Source organism: Carassius gibelio, chromosome B24, assembly GCF_023724105.1.
Source record: "Carassius gibelio isolate Cgi1373 ecotype wild population from Czech Republic chromosome B24, carGib1.2-hapl.c, whole genome shotgun sequence".
Lineage (NCBI taxonomy): Eukaryota > Metazoa > Chordata > Actinopteri > Cypriniformes > Cyprinidae > Carassius > Carassius gibelio.
Genome location: NC_068419.1, coordinates 22,869,703 through 22,881,464, shown reverse-complemented (window position 1 = coordinate 22,881,464; position 11,762 = coordinate 22,869,703). Strand labels below are relative to the sequence as shown.

The following is an 11,762-nucleotide window of genomic DNA, read 5'->3' as shown; positions in this document are numbered from 1 at the left end:
AACGCACATTGTGTAGCTCTTTCTATATATTATCAATGAAACCAACACACGAAATAAAGCAGGTATGAAATTATCAATTGTTCATCTGCTTTATTGACAAAACTGATCCTTATTTCAGAGATCGGCGAGAATTGTTCAGAAAAGCAGTGAAAAGAAAAGAGTGGATTTTCTTGTTTTACGTCCTGATTTGCATGCTTATATACTATGCATTAAAAGTATGTGCTTCTTCGGTGATGGGAAAGTAGGCTATATCCCTCTGGGTGTGGGGAAAGATAATGCACCAGCGCTTTGATATACTACCAGGTCATAAAATTGCATCTAGATAACAGAACTCGTTGTAACATGCTGTTTGTGGTTGAATGTTAGCTTTAGCATCTAGCGAATGTCCATCCAGTTACCTTGAATTTCATTACTTAATGTTAATATACAATTTAAAAAAAAGGGAAGAAAATTTACATTCAGTGTAAAATTTGGAATGCATAACAGCTTGCACTCATAAGGTGTGCTAATTTTTTCTGGGTTATAAGCACAGCTGGGACAGACAGCACCACCCTTAGGAAAATTAACCATGGTTTTACTACAAATAAATAAATAAATAAATAAATAACACTTGGTTTATTACAGTTAAATCATGGTAACCACAAATTAATCGTGGTTTTGCAACACTAGCCATACAATAGTTGAACCATGGTGAAATAAATGTGGTTATACAAATGGTGATCAATACACACACACACACACACACACACACACACAAAAAACATGGTTCCCATAGTTTAACAATAATTAAACCATGGTTAATGTGTGGTTGTGTGTTTATGACTTGACTCCTAATTAAAAAATTGTAGTTTTAATTGTAGTAACAATTCAGCAAGAAAACAGCCCTCTTCAAAGAAAGGAAGAAAAAAAGAAAGAAAGAAAGAAAGTACATATTTATCGCAATATAAATAATTTTCCATTCTTTATGAAAGAATAACCTCAAATCTGTCAGTGCTGGATGTTCAGAATGACACGTGTCTGTTCAGTGACGTGTCTTGAGGTCAGAGTTCACCGGAAGCTGTTGGCTGCTGCAGGGAGACAGAAAAACAGAAAAAAACCTTTAGAATCATCGTATAGTTTGCACGTTGACATGCGTCTTTATGGATGAAGGGTTTGTTTTGAGTTCTGTTCGATTGTATCGATGTGAGGATGTCTGTATCACCTTAAGACGAGCGCTTAAAACTGCTTTTAAACCCGGAAGTGGAGCAGAGCAGCATGTGTTAGCTTAGCCGCTAACACTTTTTATATCTTCTAAATTCCATATGAGAGAGCGATTTAGTTTTTAAACACTGATCTCACGCTCATTTTGCACGTTAAAGTCACAAATTGAGCCTGCCATGCGTGCCAGTGCTGAGGCGCGTCGTTTATCGGGCTGTGAGACGTGAGATCAGTGCAATACACTCGTTCAGTTGTCAGATAATCATCACTCTCACTCTCATCAATGTGAATCTCATTAAACTGTTAATTACTCTGATCTTCTCTGGGTCATTCGGGTAAGATTTTTCTCTTTTTATATATAATTAAGTGTACTGTGAATTTTGGATATATTTTAGCTCAATGATATATACATTTTATAATATATGTATATACGCATCACTCAATAACAGGTCTATAAATGGGATAAAATAGTTGTGTCATGCTAACACTACTTCATATTAGAGGATTTTTCCCTTATCTAAATGCTTATGTTGTGTTTGGGAGTTTAAGTGAACAACAACAAAAAAAAATTAAAAGCTTTGCTCTGCACTATAAGTATGTTTATATGCGCAAAACTAAGTCATGATGTACTAAATACTGTTTACTGGTCTAAGCTGCCACTTCATTTTTGAGTACAAACATTTATGAGCACTATTTATTTATTATTAAAAGCACAGCTTTAAAGCAATACTTCACCCAAAAATTAAATTTACTCAACCTCGGGCCATCCAAGATGTTAATCAATGGGTGCCGTTGGAATAAGTATGAGAAACAAATAAAATAAATAAATTGTACAAGTTAATGGCTACCATCATCTATTTGGTTACCCACATTATATAAAATACTTAAATAGTAGACAGCGAATTAAAAATCTGTAAATTCAGATTGTGGATGAATTGTTTTGGATTTCAGGAGCCTGCAGACATGAGTGGTAAATTTGGGCTTGGGAATTACAGCTCAAGGAAGCACATCTCCATATCCATGCCCTCATCCACAGAGGTCATGTCACCTCATATCAAATCTGTGGAGGAACTCAGAGTGCTGGGCATCAACCTGAACAGCTTCAACACACCGACACAGTTCTTCATCTGTGTGGCCGGTGTCTTCCTCTTTTACCTCATCTACGGCTACCTGCAGGTGAAATTCTGTCCCATTGATCTATTTGTGATTGTTGACTTTATATTTGTGTCTGCAGTGATGCTAAACTCGTGTTTTACTTCGTGGAATTGCTAACTTGTGAGTCTCTGTGTTTTCAGGAGCTGATATTCTCATTGGAGGGATTTAAGCCATTTGGCTGGTATCTGACTTTAGTGCAGTTTGGATTGTACTCCTTGTTTGGTTTAGTGGAGTTGCAGCTTACTCAGGATAAAAGGAGGAGGTAATTTTTGGGGCTGTCGATAAATTAAAAAATAACTCTGTTATAATAGAAAACTAGCTTTGGGTTTTGCAACCAGCTGCAGTATTACTGATACCTCTATTAAATAGATTTTTTATAAAAAAATTTGGGGGGATAACATTTTATTAATTAGCAATTGCAGGACATTAAAGTTATACCAACTTTCAATCACGTTTTATCATAAAAGTAGTATTCACATAATTAAGAAAAAATAAACTTAATAGAATGCTTCTTCTTTTTTCAGGATACCATGCAAAACCTACATGATCATCGCTTTTTTAACAGTTGGGACCATGGGCCTATCCAACACTTCTTTAGGATACTTGAACTACCCTACACAAGTCATATTTAAGTGCTGCAAACTCATTCCTGTCATGATCGGAGGAGTTTTTATTCAAGGTAAATCAGTTATATGCTAGATTGTTAGTCTTTCGATGTCTTCACATTCAGTGCAAACTGAAAATGTGACTATATTTATATTGTAAAATAATGTATATCAAACAAATGCTGTTCATTTAAAAATTTTACAACAAAAAAAACAACAGTTGTAAACATTAATAACAAGAGGAAATATTTATTGAGCACCAAATCAGTATATCAGAACAAATTTTTGAAGGATCATGTGACACTAAAGCATGGAGTAATGCTTGCTGAAGATTCAGCTTTGCCATCACAAGAAAAAAGTGTAATATACTTAAATATAGAATTATAAAATATACTAAAATTAAACAAATATAGAAACTGTAATGATATTTCACAATATAACAGTTTTTACTATAGGTATTACTGTACTGCATAAAAAAGCAAATATAATTTATTATAATCAGTGTATCTGTGTACACCAGAGGTGTTTCTTCCTTGGAACGCAAACTGAGAATTTTTGTAACAGCTCATTGAAAACATAGTGATCAAGCTCCAAAAAGGACAAAAGAAGTATGATTAAAGGAGTTCGTATGAGTTTTGGACTATTATTATAAGTCACCTGAGATTATATGATGCCAATAGTCAAGTTAGCAAATGATTATTCAGAAATATTGAGTAGGAGATTTTAAACTTTTAAAATATGAGTGAATAATGACAAAAAATTCAGACTAAGCTTGAAATGTAGGGTAACACTTTATTTTAATGGCCCCCTTTAAAAGTTCTGTTGACTCAACACAATAAAGTTGACTAATTTGTGAGTAAAATAAAGTTTTTTTTTTTTTTTTTTTTTTTTCTGTGAACAAGTTCCTTGTTCTTATGCTATTCCTTTCATTGGCCAGTGTTGTTTTGGAGTTCTTCACTTTTCTTATGCAACAACTGGATTGGAGTTTTGATATCCTGAACAAGAAAGAATGAAACCCTCTCTTTTTATGGGGATATTTAGATTTTTTTTTTCTCTCACTGGCATCATGGACCTTGCGTCCCCTGAGGCTGGTGCGTAAGATCAGCGGGACGTTGGTTGAGGATGCGCTCAAGATGCCAACCCATCAAAGCTGGATGGAATCAAAGTGATGCACAGCAACCTGCTGCATCACCTCCAACCCCACGGCTACTACCTGTTTGAGAAAACTCTTCGTCTTTTTTCTCAGTCTTTGCATTTTCACGTCCAACCTCAAACTCATGCTTGCTTGTGATGAGTTGAAGAGTCCAGCAGAAAAAGACAAAACTCCATCTCTCTCTTCAACATCACTTCCCCATTGAACTTGTTCAAAGATCTTTGTAAAGCCAACCTGCAGCCAGTGTCAAACCTGCAGCCAGAACTCAAAGGACCCAGACAATAAGGCCCTCAGCTTAGCAGAAGATCAGATGCATGTTTATGCGGCTTTTGTGATGTGTGTGAGTTGATCCATGTCAGAGTTTCTTGGTTTGATAGAGCTTGTTGATGTTGTGTGTTTTTAGGGAAACGCTACAATGTTGCAGACGTGTCTGCTGCTCTCTGCATGAGTCTGGGTCTGATCTGGTTTACACTGGCAGACAGCAAGATTGCCCCAAACTTCAATGTAACGGGTACAGGACTGCTTCTTCTTCAGTCTGTTGACTATAAGAAACAAACTTTGCTCCAAAATCTAGTCAGCTGTCTTAAAAATAATCTACTGTCTGCATAAGAATGTATTATTATTATTTTTAATTGAATGAAACTTCTAGAATGTTATTCTTGTATTGTTTCTAGGGGTAATTTTTATATCTCTGGCCCTCTGTGCGGATGCAGCTATTGGAAATGTGCAGGAAAAAGCCATGAAACTTCATAATGGGACCAATTCAGAGATGGTACAAATAAATTAGAATTAAGCCCATCATAAAATGGTTTGTCTCTCTTGTGTGCAGGAATATTATTCATCGTTGTCCATGTGTTGCAGGTTTTGTATTCCTATTCTATTGGTTTTGTGTATATTTTGCTGGGGCTGCTGTCTTTTGGGGGGCTTGGACCTGCTGTTTCCTTCTGCTCTCAGGTGGGTTTTAACACACACATATCTTACAGTAAAATATACATTCATTTTGAATAATAATTAAAAATAAAATGTCCACATATCGTAGTAATTATATTTTTGCACCAAAAACATGGCAGTTTTTCCACCCTTCCTCTGACTTTTGTGATCGGTTTGCTATATATGTATAGTTTTAACGCTATTAGAATCAGACATTAAGGATATTTGCACCTGGAATTGAATTTCAGGGGGTACTTTTGACCTTCTAAATGACAATGTTTTAAATGTATCTTTGTTGTCTTTTGTGTCATATACCTACATTTAACCAATTACTTTTAATACAAAAACTACCAATTTTATTTTATTAACAATACAATTTTATTAACATCAACAAAAGTCATCTTTACACTGGAGCAGAAGCTGACATGGTATGTTTATTTACAACTAAATGTAATATCCAATCTACACTTTTCATTCTTTTAACAAATTTCGCTTCCGTCACGACAGTCATAATCAATTTACATTGTCCAGGGGCATATTTTTTCCCCGCCTGTTTTGAGTTTGGGGAGCATTTTTGCAAACAAAGCAAACAGGACAAATACAGTATATCAAATTGTTATCGTGGAATTTTAGTCATATGGTCCACCACTAAAATGTAATAGAAAATGCTTATTTATAATTTATTTTTATGTTAGATTTTTTATATATATATATATATATATATATATATATATATATATATATATATATATATATATATATATATATATATATATATATATATATATATATATATATATATATATATATATATATATACAGTGCAGTAGTATTTTTACAATAGTAATATATTTCTAATTTCTACTTTTTTTTTAATAATCACAATAAATCACTATACAAAAAAAAATTACCACTATAAATCATAAATCTTTATCACAATTAAATTATTTATTGGTTTTATTGAATGCTTGATTTTAACTGTTCTGTGGCGTTATTACAATATAATGAGCATATTATTTTCATTATAATAATGTTTGATTTTTACTGTACTGTGGTATTATTACAATAGCAATACACTTCATGTTTATTTATTAATCACTGTAAATATCAAAACAATTACTATTTTATAGTTATTTTGAATCTCTCATAAACAGTAGAAATAAGGCCTGAGGATTTTTTTGTTTTTGTTTTTTTGTGTTAAATTATATATAAATGTGAATTGTCGTAAGTTATAGAAATCATAGTTGTAATTCCTTTTCTAATTTTCTAATTGGTGCCTCCCTTGCAGCAACAATATTTTCATATTTATTGGTTCATATTAACTGACCCATATGAAACTAACCACAAAACTGGCATACAAATCTAAACAATGTTTACACAAGCACAAGACTCATTCATTTCAAAGGATCAGGGACTAGAAGTTTTACATGACATGAGTCTGCAAATCACTGTATTTTTAATATGTTTTACTCACTCAGCATCCAGTGACGACATACGGTTACGCATTCTTATTTTCACTGACGGGATATTTTGGCATTTCATTTGTCCTGGCTCTGATAAAGCTGTTTGGAGCACTGGTTGCTGTCACAGGTAAGATAAGCCCTCTCTTTTGAAAGTATTTTGGGATGGTCATTCAAATTTAGTGAATAAAAGAAAGTGAATTAATGGCCTAACTTAACCTTTTTTTTTTGTGTGTGACCAGTGACTACGGGAAGGAAAGCCATGACTATTGTGTTGTCATTTATGTTCTTTTCAAAACCTTTCACTTTCCAGTAAGTGAATCCAAGTCTCTGCTTTCATAACTTATTGTGGTGTGTTTCCAAATGAAACAATGCTGAGCAAATAAGATGAGAAGATGAGATTTTATTTTATCCATCAGGTTTTGATTGGGTCAGTTTTAATGTCATGTTGAGTGTTGGTAATATTAATGACATATTTCTGTTTTGTTGAGAATGACACACTTGTTCTTTCACAGGTACGTCTGGGGTGGTCTTCTAGTGGTGTTTGGCATCTTCCTTAATGTATACAGTAAAAACAAAGACCAAATGAAACTTCCCTCCTTAGCAGAGCTCAGAAAACTAGTGCTTAGCAGGAGGAAGGTGCGCCTGTTGTCTCAGGACGTGTAGGAGGAAAAACTTTAAAATTTAATTCATGGGCGGCTTCTACAACCTACATCAACTGATGCACAGGTGTGCTTTGGAGTCCGAGATGGGTCAGATGACCTCACAGAGTCGAATCAGCGCACATGGAGCATGGGGATCTATTTGAATCAAAGGGACCATAAACTAGAGCCAAAAAAGCAAGGATTTGCACTGGACAAAGGTGGAGCCTGAAGGTGGAAACGGTTTCAGTAGAACATTACTTTTTTTAACAATTCATGTCCAAATGAATGTTGCCCTGATGGGAGCCAGTGACATTTTAAGTGAATACATTTCACCTGTATGTGCCGTAAAAAACAACAGCAGCAGTTGACGTACAAGTCAGGACTCTGTTTTTTGAGTTAACTGCAATTGCACAGGTGAAAAGAACTCAATGATTCTGTCTGTTTAAAGGGCTGACATTCAGAAAAGGATCAACTCATCAGCTGCCATATTCGCTAACTGTTTGTTTGGTGAAAGGGTGGCTGTTTTTACATTAAAAACAAACTAGGAAGTTGATTCAGACAGTCTGGAGTGTTTTCATGAATAATGGCGTCTCTTATCCATTGGCTCCAGCATGGAGAGTTGAAAGGCTGCCAAGCACTTCCTCAGATGTTTGGCCCTGCGATCGCCCAGGGCCTGTTTGATTAGTAATCCTGGAATAAGATAGCACCAAAAAGAAAACAAACACTGTGCACAGGGCTTGGCTTTAGACCTAATTTAGTTGAGCAGAACGTAACACATTCGTGTGTGTGTTTGTGTGCGCGCATATGTGGTTTGTGTGTGCCAAGTGTGCGACACTTTCAAAGCCTCAGGGAAATGATTATTGTGCAGTTGTTGCCACCCTCTCCCTTAGAGACACTGGCAGTTATAAAACACAGCATTAGCACAGATACACAAAAGGACTAGCTGCTGTCTGACTCGTTTGGATTTCCTGAGCAGAAAGTCGTTACATTTTTAAAACTGACCATACAAACTTATCACAAAGCTTGAAATGTTACAAGATTATATTAATCAGGGTTTTTATTATTATTATTTATTCATGAGCTTTTTAAATAATGAAAACATCATTGGATGCGACCATATACTTTTTAAATATTTAAATTAAAAGAAAAGTAAAAAATTAAAGCATGTTCTGAAGCAGTCATTATTTTGTGACTACATTTGTTATAAAGAGTAACATAAATGACTGCAACTCTAGATAAACTCTAATGGGTTAATTCACACACACACACACACAAAATGACATTTTTGGCATTCTGACTGTTTGTTTTACACATTTTCATGTCCATATTCTAAGTCAGTGCTTTAAACTTTTCTGTGGAACGTGAAATCACGTTTAGCTGAGTGTCTAAGCTGCTCATTTCTATTCAGTTAAAGCTTCTATTTGCTTCTACCGGCTTTAAGTAACTAGTTGTGTAAGTGAGCATGAATTTACATTAGTAAACTCATGTATAGTAATGTATATGTAGCTAGAGCAGTCTGAGAGAGTTTGTTCTTTGTCACTGCTTGTGCATGCCAACTTTCGTCTAGCTCACATAAATGTTCTTTACAACACAATCCATTTTATTCGTCCATTTAGTTTTTATTCACTGGCCTTGATTTCTTTTAGATGCAGTTATTGAATATCATGTGCATATTGAAATATACAAATCAGTAAATAAATATATTATTTCAGTTCACAGTAACATAAAGAAATAATAATAATAAAAAAATAATTTTAACACAATACGCAAATTTTAAGGCTGCTTATTTAAATTCATATTAAGCAGTAACATAACTGCGTGCCTTCAGGACAAATGCTTTAAACCATTTAAGTAACAAGTTACAGAACTTACTAGTAGGGGACATATATTTGTGAAACCCTTTATATGGGCTGTCGAGCTGCAAAAAAAAAAGCACCATAATAGTATATTAAAATAGTCCAAGTTCTAAGTAGTCATGTGTTTTAAATTTGAAATCCAAAACAGAAAAGCAAACATTTTAAATGCCACACATGTTTTCATAAATTGAAAAAAGCCAAGAAACGTAAGAACCAGTGGTGTTGGAGTTGAAGAAAGATTTTCTCTAAAGTTGACATGATTGCATGGTTGTTTTTGACATGTTGTTTGTCATACAGTTTCTATGTTCCAGTAGGATCTGTATGACTAAATAGTAGATGCCTAGAGGTGTTGCCAAGATGGCTGTCTTGTCCACTTTTTCTGATGAGGGTCATCTGGCACTGAAGATGAACATCTGTGAGAACATCTTTCCTTGTTTTCAAGCTGCTGATGTCCAGCTGGCAGTGGAGCTTCTCTGGGTCATTCTATAGTACTCCAGCTGACGGACGCAACTGCATGTTTTCTATCTTTGAATTCTGCGTTTCAGTCAACAATCTAATGATGGAAAACCACAATGATTTTAAAATGCTAAAATCTAGAGTACGATTAGTAGTCCATAATTCCACAAAGCTGACTTGTTACAAATCAGCACATCTAGGGTTGTATAATGTAAAACAAACACAATTTTACCAAGTATTCTTCAACCTGTTCAGTATAAACTAGATTTATGCTTGTATTGCCTTGTGCCCTATGTGGTCCTGTTTGTAAAATTCACTAAATACATAAAACATTTACATTAAAAGTGAAACATTTAAAAATCAGTTATAAACTGGAAGGGGGTTGTTACCTCTCTTCATTTTAAAACAAACCCATTTTAAGTGCAGCCTGTTTGTCAAAGATAGATCGTGTCTAAAGGTCCATTTAGATCGTAGTACGTTAAGAAGCCCCAGCTGACCACAGCTAAAAGAACCATTTATCTTATGAAGAGAAACCCTAGCACATTGAACAATGAAGCCTTAAACCCATTTGAAGTGTGAGAGTTTCATTCATCAAACAAAGTCTTTGACCCTGTATACACTCAGAACAACACACAGAGTACAAACCATTTAGTGGCCCTCTCCATTTCTTTACATCGGGTTTTGCTTCAGTATGTATTTATTTGCAGCGGGCTCAACATGGTACCAAATTAGTTTGTAAAACATAAACAAAAACCTAAATTAAACATTTAAATTTATTCAAATTGTCTTGAACCACTTTGGCCCTATGATGATGTTGTATATATAAACAAAGTTGGGTTTGCCAACAATTCACTTATTTTAATATCTTGCTCTCCCTTCAAAGCACAATTATAGGATTAGTTGCATTTCATTATTTGCATTTAGCATTGTTTTTCTCCCCTGCTGTCCCTGTCAGAACAAGACCTGCAAATACCAAACAAATGCACTGAAATTAGCATATTAATGTCAACCAGTTTGCATGGGGTGTGTTTATATATAGCCTGTATACAAGAGTATTCTCTCTACCTTTCTATCTTCTGTTGCTCTTTTGCTCTCGCATAAACTGAGACGTCCGCCCAGCTCTTATTAATGTATCGGGTCTACCTGGGTTCAGTGACCTCTGCCCCCTCTCCACTGGCCTCCCTTCATAAATAATGGGGGACGTCTGCAGCTCATCACCTCAGTAAATAGGCTGCGGTATAACTCCATATAACCCAGCCACTCCAATAGCCCAGCAGGTCCCGCTGGCAGCCCATCCATTACCAAAGGGCCATGGATGTATCGTCCTTGGGCCGGGGCCTGACTGGGCCAGCCGGGTGAGAAAGAGAGGCTATGAGCTTGTAAAAAAGGATAAAGGGGGGAAATAAAGTGGTGGCTGGGTAGAAATGGACTAAAGTAGGTCACAGGACTGCTTCAGAATTGAAGGTAAGTGGGGTACCAGTGTGTGATATCAACACGGTTAAAGTGCATCAAACCTGAGAGATGGAGATGAGTCAGATTTTTTGAGACGGGATGGAGACATTAATTTAAATCAGTATAACTACTTTAATTACTTGGTGTCAGACGGTAATAGAAATATGTAACTTATAATACAGGGACAAATTATTTAATACTTGGTACAAAATCCTTTGTTGTTAATGACAGCTTCAAGATGCCTCCTCTATGGAGAAAATAGTCGCATGGATTGTTCAGGTGTGATTTTGGCCCATTCTTCCACAAAACTGTATTCAAATCTTGAAGGTTCTGTGGGCCTCTTCTATGAACTCTGATCTTTAGTTCTTATGTTCTATTTGATTCAAGTCAGGTGATTGGTTGAGCCATTCTAGCAGCTTTATTTTCTTTTTCTGAAACCAATTTAGAGGCCATGTGTTTGGGATCATTAATTGCTGAAGTGTCCACCCTTGTCTCATCTTCATCATCCTGGTACTGTAGGTGTTGGGACTGAAGCAGCTAATATTAATTTCCACTGACTAGGGGCAGGATTACTTTCTAAGTACTGAAAGATCTCTGCTGGTGTCTTAGCTTTCCATGCCTTTTTGCATCCAATTGCATATAAGTCAAGATTTATATATATATCAATCATAACGGTTTTGCCATTGGTTTTAGATACATAGAAAATAGTTGCTTCAACTTCAATGTATATTATAAACTTTTCTAGAAAAACTGGCTCCCATCACAACAACTGTAAATATTAATCTCATGAATTCTGGCCTGTGTAAACTGCCTGCTTTCGCATGAACGATTTAGTGTGTGTGTGTGTGTGTGTG

At 35.3% G+C, this 11,762-nt stretch overlaps 1 protein-coding gene across 2 annotated transcripts; it reads left to right on the top strand.

Annotated features, from left to right (window-relative positions):
* Nucleotides 1-1,017: 1,017 nt before the first annotated feature.
* Nucleotides 1,018-7,697, top strand: slc35b3 (solute carrier family 35 member B3). 2 transcript variants are annotated; one of them, XM_052596587.1, is made up of 10 exons: nucleotides 1,018-1,150; nucleotides 2,149-2,373; nucleotides 2,493-2,614; nucleotides 2,877-3,031; nucleotides 4,514-4,621; nucleotides 4,785-4,882; nucleotides 4,972-5,064; nucleotides 6,519-6,630; nucleotides 6,743-6,812; nucleotides 7,016-7,697. In XM_052596587.1, the coding sequence occupies exons 2-10, from the start codon at nucleotides 2,161-2,163 to the stop codon at nucleotides 7,164-7,166; spliced, it is 1,122 nt and encodes a 373-aa protein (XP_052452547.1). In that variant the 5' UTR covers nucleotides 1,018-1,150; nucleotides 2,149-2,160; the 3' UTR covers nucleotides 7,167-7,697. The 2 variants fall into 2 exon arrangements, with proteins under 2 accessions (XP_052452547.1, XP_052452546.1); XM_052596586.1 differs by having other exon boundaries at nucleotides 1,019-1,532.
* The last annotated feature ends 4,065 nt before the right edge of the window (nucleotides 7,698-11,762 follow it).

Coding starts and splice junctions, on each gene's coding strand:
- slc35b3 (XM_052596587.1), top strand. CDS start 2,161: ATGAGTGGTAAATTTGGGCTTGGGAATTACAGCTCAAGGAAGCACATC. Junction 5,065..6,518: donor CTGTTTCCTTCTGCTCTCAG/GTGGGTTTTAAC, acceptor TTACTCACTCAG/CATCCAGTGACGACATACGG. Junction 6,813..7,015: donor TCAAAACCTTTCACTTTCCA/GTAAGTGAATCC, acceptor GTTCTTTCACAG/GTACGTCTGGGGTGGTCTTC.